The sequence below is a fragment of the Phragmites australis genome, chromosome 10 (assembly GCF_958298935.1).
Source record: "Phragmites australis chromosome 10, lpPhrAust1.1, whole genome shotgun sequence".
Classification (NCBI taxonomy): Eukaryota; Viridiplantae; Streptophyta; class Magnoliopsida; order Poales; family Poaceae; genus Phragmites; species Phragmites australis.
In genome coordinates this window covers 8439437-8453711 of record NC_084930.1, presented here as the reverse complement: position 1 = coordinate 8453711, position 14275 = coordinate 8439437, and the positions used below count along the sequence as shown (strand labels likewise).

Sequence of the window (14275 nt, the reverse complement as noted above, 5' to 3'; positions counted from 1 at the left end):
GCTCAGAACATGTTCAATGCACATAATGCCCAAGCCACTTACATTCCACCTCATGCTAGAAATCTTGAATCTCATAGGAGTGGTTATGTTCTGACAGATGGGGGCAAAGGGGTAGTGAACCTACATTTTGTTTATCCATAGCTAGACCTAAGTTGGACCTTCCTATATTTTAAGGTGACAACTCCAATGAGTGGACTAGGTAATGCGAGAAGTAATTTGAATTAGCTATGGTTCCAATTGAGATGTTGGTACCATTGGCCACTCTCCATTGTTCTGGGCAAGTTGAATATTGGTGGACTGGACTTAGGCTTTCCAGCAGACAAGTGAAGTGGTCTCAATTCTACACCATGATTTGTAATAGATTTGCTGAGCATGGAGCGTATGACGTTGTGGAGATATTCCAATGATAACTTGATTACACGGTGGCTGGTCCAATGGGAGAGCTCACCACCCGATGAGGCAATTTGGGAGGACAAAGATTGCATCAAATCTACCTTTCCTGATTTTTACAGGAGTGTGATTCGACAATGATGACCTGAAGTTCAGACTGAAGAGCACAATAGCGCAATTCCGGCGAAGCAGCACACTCTAGGGCAAGTGTGGTATCAAAGAAGGGAGATTTGTCATGACTTAGATAAACTAATGTCCAGGATTGCAAGTTACCGTTTGGAGGGAAGATCGACGGTGAACACTCCTTATTGCTAGCGTTTAGCGTAATTGTCAGACAAGAACAATTTAATTCAATTTATTACCATCCTTTACCGTTCTTAGCTGTCTTAAGCATGCTTAGCTGATGATTAGCGTTAATCTAAGTTGTAATCTGAACCGGAGTATATAACCGGCCATTGGTGGAGAAAATGAAACTTATCTTGTTTGTTTGGATTATTCCAGAAAAGCTATGAACTCGAGATGAACTGCTTTGGTTTAGTCCTCCCAAATCCTAAATTTCATTGTGATTTTCTCTAATCTCTCTTGCCACGCCCGAATTCCTGCTCGGTGTGGCCGCCTGACAAGGCGGCGGTGGACTGTGCCGTCGCAAGGCCGTGGCGTGTCATCGCATCACAAGCTCCGTTCCACCACGCCTCTGGCCCTACCCTCTCCTGGCGGCGCTGGTGACCGACGGACCACGAAAAATCATCATTGCTCATTTCACCATTTTTGGAAATGTAGTACTAACTCTATTAAAAAATAGTAGATATATTTTTTTAACTCGGATTTTAAAGTTAGATTTTGACTAAGGTTTTATCACAAAGTATATCATTTATAACTACAAAATCTATATAGTGTTAAATTATTTTAAATTATAAATCTAGTTATATAATTTTTATATAGTAAATACTCTTATAATTTAATGAAATATTAGTTAAAATATACGAAGTTTGACTTTTTAAAAAAAATACGCCTACCCCTTACTGCATATGATCCGGAATCTGAAATGACAAATATGCCCATAGACCCATGATTTCAACCCAACCTTTCTGAGTAAATCTGTGATTAGCATCGAAACGTCGCAGGTCGTCACTGATATATGAGACTCGATTCATATGTTAACGACGACGTTACAATGATTTCAACGTCAGGGATCAGGACAGGACGGACGGACCGGACCTATATAATATTATAGCAGCGTTCAGGTTCCGCTGCAACTGCACGGTCCCCTCTCCTCCGCCACCCGCCCCCAACGACCTCCCTCCCAGAACACTCGCCTGCTCTCTCGTCTCCTCGCCGGCCGCTGCTGGTAGCCAAGCCAAGGCCTTCCATCTTGCGGTGCGGGATGGCGGTGTCGGGCTCCTCTCTGGGCGGGTCCCACGCCGGCCTCGCCCTCGCGGCCACCGCCATGGCGCTCTCCGGCACGCTCGTCCTCTTCTCCCTCTGCCGCGCCAAGCCCCAGCACCCGGTCGCCTCCGACGACGACGCTTCGCCTCCTCGGCTCCGGCCGTGCCTCTCCTCCAACGGTAAGTGCAACGCCACCTCGGTTTCCTGAGTCTTGACTGTGACGTCGACGTCCGGTCCGGCCGTGCGGTCATCGGTTACCGATGCTGATTCTTGCGTGCTCCAGAGGAGCGGAAGCGGGCGAAGGCGCGGCGCGGGAGCAAGAAGCGGGTGCGATTCGCTGACGACGTCGTCGACAATGGCGCCACTCCCGCCCACGCCCGCGCGGAGGCCGAGCCGTCGTGCGGGAGCGTCGCCGCGGCGGCTGAGCTGAGGACGGCGGCCATGCCGGCGAACCGGGAGGCGCTGTACCGCGGAATGCTCCGCGGCCGCTCCATGCTCAGGGTCGCCTGCTCCTACTAGCGCCAGCTACTCCAACTAGCTCACTTAACCGGTCCAAACCTGCCATTAATCTAGACCTCGAGCTGTTCAACCTCTTCTTCTTCTCTTCCCTGTGTTCTTCTTAACTATGGTCTTGCTGATTGCCTAATCGCTTGCTCCCTCGCCCTTTTGGAAGTTTTGTAATTAGTTGCCATCCCGGCGAGGGAGCTAGCGATCCGTGTGTCCATCGCTGTTGTGCTTGGCTGCTTGTACATTATTCCGATTTCGGGGTGAGCAGCGAACGATTCTTCGCTGTTCCAATCTGAAAGTTTCGATCTTTATGGTTCGGAAAAAAATAAGTTTCTATCTTTCAGTTATATTTTCCCCCGCTTCCCTTGCCACCAAATTTTGATTTCAATTTCCCTTTTTTTTGTTTTCTTGGTGAGCAGTTCCTTCCCGGTAGATCTTTTCCTTCGATTTTGTGGAAGCGCGAGGGGAGAGATTCTGCGGGGGTTCGGATTCATGGCTGTGAGAGCTCGCTCGCTCGCTCAGCGCCGGCGGTGGCTGCTTCCGTGGTCCGTCCGGTTTGGTTTGGCGTCTCTCGCGGCCGGCGACAAACGAGTCAAGCGCGAGCGGCGCACGGGTGAGCGGCCGCCGGGCGGGGATCACATGCGCGGAGTCCGCGGCCCGATCGAGCGTGCGCCGCGGAACGGCGTGTCGGCCCGCGAGTGTCTCGGAAGGCTCCGTTCAGCAGGGGTCACTTGTAGCACGACCAACTGCCAAGAAACTGTTCGTGTGGGCTCCTTGGACGGAGGGGCTTAGATCCAAATCCAAACTCTTTGCATTGGCAGAGAAAATCGCGCATCTTGAGATGCTAATTTCATGTCAACGCGTTATTTGTAACGCATGATTTTTTTTTTCGATTCCCTCTGAAGTTGAGTTGTGGAATTCCTACGATCGAACCAATGCTCAAAGGAAATTCTTTGAACTGAAGTCCAACCTTTAGCTCATCGAGCACAGTGAAACCCCGATACTTTTAACAGTTTGTATGCCCATCATTGGTTGTCCCCTCCACACTCGTGTGCTCATGCTACCGATCAACGACTCTGCATGACTGCATCGCATGGTCACCCCCCCCCCTGCCATGTGTTGATCAATTATTCGCACAGTTTTGTATCGTTGTAGGACCTATTATATTTTGGGGAAGAATATTCTTTATCCGGTCTAGTTGTTATTATTATTGGAGTGAATTGCACAAATCTATAAATATTATGCCATTTGTAATTTAAAAAAATAAATATTGTAACTAGTAATACAAAATTATCAGTATTATACATCAATTTCACATAAAACCCAATTTTAACTAAATTTATTCAAAAATAGTTTTATGTTTATCTAAAAATATCAGAAATTTTTTACGTGTTCTATAATCCATGTGCAACCTATTTTAATTTAATTTACCCAAAAATTATGTGTATAATTTAAACTAAAATTCTCTAAATAGGCTACTTTTATAACACCTAATAATTTTTAGGGTTTCAAATAAAATCCTAAAAATCTAGAAAAAATCACTAATATTTTTCTTATATGATAGACTAATTTATCAAATTATTTTCAGTCTTATGTTATATGGTGAAAAAGTAAGTTTCTTTGTAAGTATATAAATGGAGTATTACAAAGGAAATTATTTTTTCACCATATAACATAGGGATAAAGATAACTTTATAAATTATTCATTATATAATAAGAATATTAGTGATTTTTTTAGATTTTTGGGATTTTATTTGAGGCTCTAACAATTGTTAGGTTTTATAAAAGTAACTTTTTTGAGAATTAGTTTAAATTTTACACATGTTTTTCTGGTGAATCTAATTAAAATAGGTTACACATGGATTACAAAACACATACAAAAAGTTTTAGAATTTTTGGAGAAATATAATACCACTTTTTTTTAATCTAATTAAAATCAGATTTTATATGAAATTGGTGCATAATACTTGCATATTCTGTTGTGTCATGGATTAGGTATCAAGGTGGAGCAAGGAATATGTTCGTTCAGGAGACCGCTAGCCTGGACAGCTCCTAATATTTGATTTTCTACTACTTAAAAAGAATCTAACGACGGTGGTTGGCGGCTCATCCATCCAACAGCTCGTATTGATTTGGTGGTGTGCCATCCGATCTAACGATCCTCGGCTCCTGGATCTGTCGCTCTCCCCGCCCCTCCGCACCTCGCACAAACTCAGTGAGAAACGGTGTTATCGGTTTGATCACCTAGCCGTCGGGTCGAAGAATCGACGGACAGGATTTCCTTTTTTTTCTACTGTGGGCAGTGTAGCCCACTAGTCGAAGTGTTGAATCGGATCGAGATGCTCTAAAACCCAATAGGTGTTTGAACGAGCGGGTTGCTTTGATAATCCCTATGGTTTGTCTCGAATATGAACTAGTCCTTCAATTTTTGAACAGATATTCTAAATTAGGATGGTGGTTAGTTTCGTTGTAATATTTTATCATAATTTTACATTTAATTAAAAATTAGTCTATTTAACTTTTTTAATGATGCTAGTGCCATTTAAGTAACAAAACATATGAAATTAGAAGAAGAGATAAAAACTATATTAATGGGAGAGAAAACTATTTATACTTTAAACTTCTACCCGAACCGTATACATGTATTGATTCGAGTGGTATATATTTTGATCAACTACTATAATCTTGTGTCAGGTGTAGACAGCTTAACTAAAATCAGAATAAGTTTGTCTTTCCTACGTGTTGTGCTTTGTCTACTTACATGTTTGACGTGACGAACTTGAGGTACATGATGCTTCTTAATTTATTATCTTAGTAAGAATTATAGAAAAAAATCATAATTTTATTATGAATTTTAGCTATTAATTAATTGTATTTAATTTTGACTCTTTATTTAGGTTTTTGATTTTTTAAGACTATATTTGATATGGATTTTTCTTTTTTCTATTCTAACCCTAATTTCAATTATGATTTATTTTATTTTATTTGAACTCTTTATTTAGATATTTTGCTTTCTAAAATATATAAAAACTGAACCGCTAATTTTATAATTTTTAATTCTGAGTTTAGTTATTTATAAATTGTATTTCATATGAACTATTTGGTTTAATCTAGACCAAATGTTTAATTCTAAATTTAGTTTTAATTTTGAATTTAGTTAATTATAAATTTAGATGTTCATAATAATGAGTAGTCTATTTTTTTTAAAAAAATAACGTGTTAATCTTGTAATTTTTAGAGCGAATGCGATGATTTTTTTCTTCTTTAAATATTAAGATAAGAGATGCTAAGAGGCTCTGATGGCCGCGTACGGTGTTGCTTCATGTGCTCATTCCATGACGTCGAGGATCCTCGTTGGAGTGGAGACCATCACGAGGTGCGTCACGCACAACAGATTATGCTTTGGTTTATAGTAAGGTCATCTTCAACCGTTATTTTAATTTTTAATTTTTAAAAACTTTAGTACAGTATTTTTTATTATTATTATATCATCTTTTATTTTTTTATCTCCAACAACTACCTATTTTTTACCTTCTACTACTCTTTTTCTCTCTCCGAATCTACTGTAGCACGGGAAATGTTAGAGTTTCTTCTCTCCCAGCTTCCACACTGCTCGTGCTTCTGCTGCATGTCAGAATTCAGGCAGACCCTTTTCTTCTCCTATTTGGAGTAGGGTTCACGCATTGGGGTTCGCATGATTTCATTTGGCTGATTCGAAACATCTTGTCTCCACCGTTCGATTCTCGCAATCTACACACGAAATTCGTCAGTCAAATTGAGACTTTCATGGTCATTGGTCAAACAAAGTTTATTCATCCGTGTTCTTGCCGTCATCAGAACCCTCTGGTTCCTTGCGCTTTCCGGATCATTTCCTGCTACTTTCTCCCTTGTATTGTCTGTTTTGCTTTCTCCCCAACCATGTGATGGAGATCACAAAAGTTTGGTGCCCTAGAGAGCTCCGGTACCTTCTATGATAATGAGATGAACATGACGATAACTTGTTCTGCCAGATGGGAAAAAATTATACCTAATTTGTGTATCATAGCATAAACATGTCTAAACTGGGTACTTGGGGAGGCGGGGCCGGACGTCGGCTCGTCGGGATCTGCCACTTGCCGGGAGCCGGGTGACGTCGCCGCCGGCAGGGAGCACGTACGGGCACGGGGGACCTCGGGAGTCATATCTCTGGTTGGTTATCACGGGCTGACTAGCAGCAGAGCACTCTGCACGGGCCATGGTCCGCCCCTGTCTCCAATCCCCTCAAATCAAAAGATTTTTTATTTATATAATTTTATTTTTCAACATTTATAAAATATATAGCTCGTCTGTTAGAGGAACGGTTAGAGGAACGATAGCAAAGCATCGTCTATCCCACAGGTGACATTTTGTATGACTTACGGTATAACGATCAGAAATTAAATACTCTAGCTGATATAATATTCACATTAACATATCACTTAACCAACAGGTAATACCTTTGCTTATCGCCCATTAAAATAGCTATAAGACTGTGCTGGACCCGTTAGAAAAGATCAACGGGCGATATATTTTCAACACGGTGCAGGCATGTTTTTTTTTTTTTACCTTTTTTTAGTCTAAAAGCACACGTTTTCTTAGCCCAAAAGCACAAGCATATACGGACGGCTTGTATATTTTTTTAGGCCGAATGCGTATACGATAGGTGATACATTTTCTAGTGAGCTTAGTACAGTCTTGTCACGTTTTTAATGCGTGACAACAAAAATGCCAACGGTTAGTTGGATGATATATTGATGTAGATATAACATCATCTAGCGTATTTAATTTCTAACATATTGCACTATAGGCTCCATAAGATATTGTCTGTTGTATGGATGACATCTTAGTGTCGTTTTTTTAATGGATAATGGTAATTTAGATGTGCAATATTTTAAAATTGCCATGTATTTTTATAAATATTAAAATATAAAATTATATAAACAAAAATGCAAATTGAAATGTTCTACCATTTACAACCAATTGTTCGAAACAAATGAACCAAATATTCGAGAAGAAAAAAAAGGAGGTGACGCGCATGGAGGCGGCAGCGGCCCCGAGCAAGAGTGACGAGTGGACAACGGCTGGACGCGGGGGCGAGGGCGAGGGCGATGCACAACGGCCGGGAGCTCGCCTAAGATCCTGCTAGGTCTCCGTTCCAGATCAGGGACGGGCAAGGGCAAGGGAGCAACAGCAGCATGGCGCGCGTGGAGTCGAGGAACTGCCGAACTGGTGACGGAAGGCCCGGGCGATGACAGAGACAACGGGACGGCGGGTATGGAGTGTTAGGCAAATGGAATACCTGTACGGCACGGGGTGGGTTGGCCCAATTCTTCTTTCGCGGACGGTGCCGTGGGTTGGCTTCTTCCCGTCACGTGGGCCTGGATCACGCGCCGCGCCAGAGGGACCAAGCTTGGGTGATGACGTCAACAAAGAGGAGCAAGTATTTTGTTGTACCTGCCGGTCCATTCGATCATTTACACCATGATATCTCTCTCGATGTCCGTTTTTAATTTCGTTTGAACCGTTGTGTTCATATACAAAATAACACCCACATTACATATGCTTCAAAATCTTTTTATATGTACTGGCAATTTATATGTAGTGATACTAACGACATGTGTGTAAGCTTACTAATAAATTTTTCACATAAGTTGCTACAATTTATTTAACTAATGTTGCTACCTCATTTGAATTTTTCTACACAATTCCCTATAAGTTGCTACATGCAGTGGTTCTAGCAACTTACGTGTAAACTTTGCTAATGAACTCTCCTTGTAAGTTGCTAACAGACATACAATATAAGGTGTCCATAACGCTCCAGCTCTACATAAGTTGCTACATAGTCTCTACATAAATTGCTACTTAATGTACGATGTAAATTGATATACAGTCTTCACATAAGTTGATACATAGTCTCTGAATATGTTGCTACACAATCTTTACATAAGTTACTACATAGTCTCGTTAGGAACTTGATGCTTCATGTTCAATAAAAAGTTGTACTAGCGACCACATAAACTACTAACAGCAACTTAATATCAAGTTAACAACTTTTTCAATAATTTTAGTTAACACTTACAGGTAGCAACTTTCGTGGGTTCATTGATCTCTCCTCAAATAACGTGATTAAGGTTTGTCTTAAAATCCTGTGGTTTCTGCTTTTAGGAAATAGAATAGAATTGCATGGAGGCTGCGGCTTTTGTTGTTTTGCGACGGGACGCGCGCTCAGCACAGGTCGCACGTTAATACGGCCCATTTACATTTTGGGCCAATTTGCAAAACAAAAATACGGCCTGGTAGGCCAAAATTTAGAGGGGAAAAAGGGCGAAAACAAATTGTCAGAAGTGGGATTTGAACCCACGCCCTCGTTAGAGGACCAGAACTTGAGTCTGGCGCCTTAGACCACTCGGCCATCCTGACTTAGATGTATGGTTTTGCTCTAAAAGTTATAAGTATACATATTTTAGTGTATATTCTAGGTCGAACGGCTAGCTGAATGCTGACTTCCAACAGTGCCTTCCACGTTCCGAGGTGCCCTTTGATTCAAAATTCGTAAGTCCGTACCAGTTCGACACTTTAATCGCAGCTTTGAAAAGTCATTAACCCCCCAAAGAGTGACTAAAGATGAGCATGTTGATTGATTGAGTTTAACACTTCTATCATTCTTGCACAGCCTTGACAGAACTAAACAACACAAAAAAAAAAAGTAAAAGTGAGCTTTAAAGGACAATCACGCATCGTGAATACTGATTACCCACTCCACCACACAAAACCAAATCATCAGTAATGTGCATGATATGGTTGGCGACATGGCAGGTAGGTCTTTGTCACCCGAAAAGAGGTCATTTTCGTCCCCCTTAATCCCTTTACAAACACACACAGATTCAGCTTTTATTTTATGGGTACCTGTGAAGCCACTTCTTTACGTACATTTGGTAGTGAAAGGAGTAATGAAAGTAGTCAGTAATTGTTAAAGAAGAATGAACTTAGACTAGCGCAGTTAATTGAGGATGTGAGTGTATTTTCAGAGCAGCCAGCTTAAAATATTCCTGTTGTGAATTTGGATGTTTTCTAGTTCCAGACATGCAGCTCCCTATACATGAGTTTCAAACAAAAAGGTATCAAAAGAAAAGAAAATGGGCATTCATAGCAGCTACAGTACCCATCCTGGTTGTGTGACTGCACGGTTGCCTAATTGTATAGTCTACTAGTGTGGACTAAGGTTTTTTAATCATATCACTAGCTATGTGAGCATCATCACTAGCTTGTTACGATGGTAGTTTACTCTAATGAACTTGGGTTTTCCGATCATACTGTTAAATGTACCAACATGCTACTTTAATTAAGAACTACCAAATTACTCTTTGAATGAGAATCAGTGAAGGAAAATTAACCCTGCATAATAATGTGTTCATGGTGAAACCAACACTTTAAACTCATAACCTAATTCTAACTAGTATCAAATCAAAGGCAAACTTTTAGGAAACAATACATGTGCGCACTATAGTTTCACCCTATCTCCGATGTATTCTTGCCTGCGGCATTAAATACACAAGAATGCGTGCAATTTTAGGTAAGTGACCAACTTCATGGAGCAAGAGATGTAAGAGATTAATGCTATAGTTCATCCCGAATTTGAATACCTATTAATGTGAATACATGAATATCCGAACTTAACTAATAGATAGCTTTAAGTTACTAATTAGTTTCTTTTTTTCTTAAATAAATCTCTAATTTATTTTTTAATTTTAGATCGACCCAATGGCAAAAAAAACTTGCATCTCTACTCCCTAGGCTACAGCACTGAACCGAGGAATCCAACGGGAGGAATGGTGGAATTTCTGGGGGACGCGAAGTAGAAACGCAAAAAATTGCAAAAGGCAACGAGAAAGTGCCACGTCGTGTCCCTTCCCATCAATCCAGCATGGGCAAGTACCGCTAGCCTCCTCCTGAAATGAATCCTCCCTCCTAGATTCCCAAATCCCTTCCCCTTCCCCAATCCCAGCCCAACACCCACGGCGGAATCCCATTCCGATACCTCCCCTCCTCCTCACCCTCCTCGCTTCGCCTCCCCCTTCCGCCATAGCCGACCACCACCACAGGCGGAGCTAGGGTTTGGTGCCCCGGCCTCGCCGACCACCACCGCGACGACGCCCTTCTCCTCCTCCTCCGCGGCAGCGACCTCCACCCGCCTGGCCCGGATGCTATGCTGCTGAGCTGCAGGTCCCTCTCCACTTGGGTGCGCCGCCTCGTCGCTTGCATGGGGTGCGTGCGCCTCGCTCCCCTCCCTGCCTCCCTCTCGTGATTCTTCCCCTACATGTTGCGATGTATCGGCCGAGAGGCTGGTCGGATTTCTAGGATCCGTAGACGCGATGCGAGGTTCTGTGGTTCGGTTCGGGCTCATGCATGATTGTTACCCCCTGATTCAGATTGTTGAGCTGGTTGCTGTTTTTATATTCGAGACAGCCTTTGGTGATTCTAACTGGTAGGGTGGTTTGATTTATCCATTATTCACTTTTCCTGTTGAGCCCGTTGATTTCGTCGTATGAGAGCTTTTCAGGTGATGGCATCTTATTCTTGGTTAATCCGCGTGGCCTGTTTTTGGTATAAAAAACTCGCCTTTAGTCTGACTTTGGAATTAGGCCCGCATAGAAATATTCGCTCTTATGGCTGCTGAGATCATAGTGCGTTGCTTGTTTGTAGTCTTACGGCAAAAACAGCTATTTGCGGCTTCCTCGCACACAAATGGTTGCAATTTTAGCCTTTTACTCTTTTGTCATAGTACAAGATACAACGTAGCATATCCCAGCTCTTGGGCACCCCGTGCTAATCATTTACTGGCCAATCCTGGTTTGCTACAGAGCAGAGGTTGCTTTGGCTGTTGTGCTAAGCCTACTCCTATAACAGCGGTCGACAAGCCTTCGAAGCGGTTGAGAATCCAGGGACGCTCGATAAGGAAGGCTAGCCTGTCCGAGGACTTTTGGAGCACGAGCGCTCATGAGATGGAGAACAGCGCAATCCTGTCGCAGAGGAGCATGTCTTCGATCAGCACGGCAGCGCAGTCCAATGATCAACATGCCGCAGGAAGTAGCAGCAACCCAAATGAGTTTGTAAATCAAGGTGAATTCATCCGTTCCATTTCCTTTTTGCCTTTTTACTCCATCATGTTAGTGTCATGTACTGTCAAATAATACGAGATGATTACTTATTGGGGCTCCATCATCCATGTGAATGGAAATTGGTAGTTGAACTTGATTCTAATTTCCCTGTGAATACTACAAATTGTTTTTGAATAAGACCTTCCTTTTATGTTCTAATTCTAATTGATCTCAACGTTGGCATGAAAGGATTCTGCATATGTACTTGTGGAAGGCTGGTGATATAAATCAGCTAAAGCGTCTTTTATGCCTAATTACACTTTTCTGTTCTAGACGGCTTGGCTTACTGACTGTAAACTCACAGCTGCAATGAACTGGCAAGATCTCTTAAAAATATTAATGGTTCAGCTTTGTACTTTGTAGCATGTTCAGTCTGTTGTTCCTAAACAGTGTTTGTTTTCGATTTAATAATTGTTCATCGTATTTGATTTTTTACTGCCTATATTCGAGGTCTTATGCTCTGGAATCAGAACAGACAGCAGTGGGTTGGAAACAAAAAACGCCACTCTCGATCTCAACAGCCTCGAGAACCAAAATTAAGGTGGGTTATTTTGTGATTTCCTGCTATGACACTCCAAGTATCTGGGTTTTCTTGAGTTTCATGTTGTGAACCAAAAGAACATCCTACTATTCTATATTCTTAGTTTGTAAGAAGATTGTCAAAGTACATATTTTAATGAAAGTAGGTGCATCGGTGTTACAATCCTCCATAATTTGTAACTTTTTTTACTGGTGGTACAGTTGGAATGCAAGGTATGAGAGTCTGCTGGGAAGCAATAAGCCATTCTCCCAACCGATACCTCTTGGTGTAAGATCCCATGTTTTACTACTTGTTTCTTGTTTCAGAACATTCTTAAATTCAGAACTTCTACTTGCAGGAAATGATAGATTTGCTTGTTGACGCTTGGGAGCAAGAAGGTCTATATGATTAGGCCTCTGAAGTTCATTGTTTGACTCAGATTAATTGCGTAATTGTGTTTGGACCTTTGGATGCGCATGAGCTCTAAGTTGTGGAACGCATAACTTTTCCTGAGCTCATTGGTGTATCATGAATGAATATCATGAAACAAGGCAGCGTCCTTATATTAAACATTGTAATATATTATTCCTGTCAAGTTTATGAGAACGTTTGATCTTTTACCTTTCGGTTTTTTTTTTTTTTTTTTTTTTTTTTTTTTGGTGAAAACAAGTTGGACCTGGTGCTTTTTTTGTGAAAACAAGTTGGACAGAGGGTTAAAGCTCGAGGTATAAATCCTGATAAAAAGAAGAAAAAATTGTTGTATAGTAGCTAACTTGCTGATGACTATATAACTGAAAAGAAAAGAAAACAAATTGTCATGCCTAGATGCAGTCGTAAGGAAATTACTGAAGAAACAGTAGGAATGCAAACAAATTTTAAGCCACTGTCGAAATTATTGCCAGCTACGGGCTTACGGCCTGACGGGTGGATCCGTGTATGAAGGCACGCCAACGCACCACTGGGTGATGCTACCAAACTACATTGTTTAGACTAGATCGAATGTAAAATAGAGAGATACAAGAAATGAATTTAATAGTTAGTTTTTTTATTGATAGATGTAAATAATTATATATGGTGAACAGTTACGTTTATATCCGTTCGGGAGGCCTATCTTCTAAATAGATACCTATTGCCCAAGGGGCATAAGCAACTGCAAGCCAGTTGCTTGACGATCGGTGGCGTTGGTCACTGGTTCGTAACACTTCCTCTTGATCAATATTATTCTCCCTCTCCACACACATATATCTAAATAACTTTATAAAACCCTGTGAGAAAAATATGAGAAAAGTGATAGTAATAATATGGTGATATACTGTTAAAACTTCTTTAAAACTCAGTACGAAAATAAAGAGAAAATGATACAATATATGTTAATTATTATCTCATTGTAAACTCATATGAGAAAAACTTGAAAAGGGAAACTCATAAGTGATTTTAGAGAACAATATATATGACTTGTGGATCAATATGTCTTTGATATCTCCTTAAAAATCCCGGTAGGGAAAATAACAAATATGACATATATTCTTGTGTAGATATTGTTTCATTAAAACCTTTTATGAGAAATCTTGTGAGTAAAACTCATATAGGAAAAATAGTATAATATGATGTATGAAGATATTAAAATTCAGGAGGAGACTCCCCTTGAATCTTGTAAATATTGAAGTCGTCGTATACTAATTTCATGAACATATTTTTGGAATGTAGAATATGTTAAGGACTTTGTGAATAAATCTGCGAAGTTATCGTAAGATTTAGTTTGCAAAAATATTTATCTCCTCACTTTATTGTAACTAATGAGGATAAAATAATTTAAGGGTAATATGTTTAGTGATATTTCTCTTTACGTAACATATTTGCATCTGAGCAGCACAAGTAGCATTATCTTTGTAGATAATGGTGGGTGATTCCATGGAACAAATAACACACGATTTTTGTATGTGGTTGATTATTCTGTGAAGCCACACATATTCACGTGATGCTTCATATAATATAATTATTTAAAAATGATTTGTGGAGGTAGCAACTAGAGTTTGTTTTGAAGGTTTCCATGATATGGTTGTTCCACCATATACGAACACAAATATATTTATGATCTGGTACTGTGGGGATCTGATAAGTAGCCAGCGTCGATGTATCCAATCATATTTGGATCTTGGTTTCTTAAAAATTGAAAAAATAAGCCAAGATCTTCGGTGCCTTGAAGATATATGAGGATATTGTTTACTCCCATCTAATGACGTTTAGTTGGAGCAGCATTGTGTCTAACTAGTAAGTTCACTACAAATGCGATATC

General features: G+C 40.7%; 2 protein-coding genes and 1 non-coding gene across 5 annotated transcripts; 2 read left to right on the top strand and 1 right to left on the bottom strand.

The window, feature by feature from the left end:
* The first annotated feature begins 1630 nt into the window (after positions 1–1630).
* On the top strand, positions 1631–2632 carry LOC133930026 (uncharacterized). Its single transcript, XM_062376716.1, has 2 exons — positions 1631–1955; positions 2060–2632. Exons 1-2 carry the CDS (start codon positions 1775–1777, stop codon positions 2293–2295), a joined length of 417 nt encoding a protein of 138 aa, XP_062232700.1. The 5' UTR covers positions 1631–1774; the 3' UTR covers positions 2296–2632.
* A 6005-nt stretch (positions 2633–8637) lies between these two features.
* On the bottom strand, positions 8638–8721 carry TRNAL-CAA (transfer RNA leucine (anticodon CAA)). The gene has a single exon. It is a non-coding gene; the product is annotated as a tRNA-Leu (tRNA).
* Positions 8722–10193: 1472 nt separating this feature from the next.
* LOC133883461 (uncharacterized) lies at positions 10194–12599 on the top strand. Of its 3 annotated transcripts, none has more exons than XM_062322793.1 (5): positions 10194–10524; positions 11168–11421; positions 11910–12000; positions 12201–12267; positions 12338–12599. In XM_062322793.1, the coding sequence occupies exons 1-5, from the start codon at positions 10508–10510 to the stop codon at positions 12389–12391; spliced, it is 483 nt and encodes a 160-aa protein (XP_062178777.1). In that variant the 5' UTR covers positions 10194–10507; the 3' UTR covers positions 12392–12599. The 3 variants fall into 3 exon arrangements, with proteins under 3 accessions (XP_062178777.1, XP_062178776.1, XP_062178778.1); XM_062322792.1 differs by having other exon boundaries at positions 10195–10566; XM_062322794.1 differs by having other exon boundaries at positions 10196–10524; positions 11163–11421.
* The last annotated feature ends 1676 nt before the right edge of the window (positions 12600–14275 follow it).

Coding starts and splice junctions, on each gene's coding strand:
- LOC133883461 (XM_062322792.1), top strand. CDS start 10,508: ATGCTGCTGAGCTGCAGGTCCCTCTCCACTTGGGTGCGCCGCCTCGTC. Junction 10,567..11,167: donor CGCCTCGTCGCTTGCATGGG/GTGCGTGCGCCT, acceptor GCTACAGAGCAG/AGGTTGCTTTGGCTGTTGTG. Junction 11,422..11,909: donor AAATGAGTTTGTAAATCAAG/GTGAATTCATCC, acceptor CCTATATTCGAG/GTCTTATGCTCTGGAATCAG.
- LOC133930026 (XM_062376716.1), top strand. CDS start 1,775: ATGGCGGTGTCGGGCTCCTCTCTGGGCGGGTCCCACGCCGGCCTCGCC. Junction 1,956..2,059: donor GCCGTGCCTCTCCTCCAACG/GTAAGTGCAACG, acceptor TGCGTGCTCCAG/AGGAGCGGAAGCGGGCGAAG.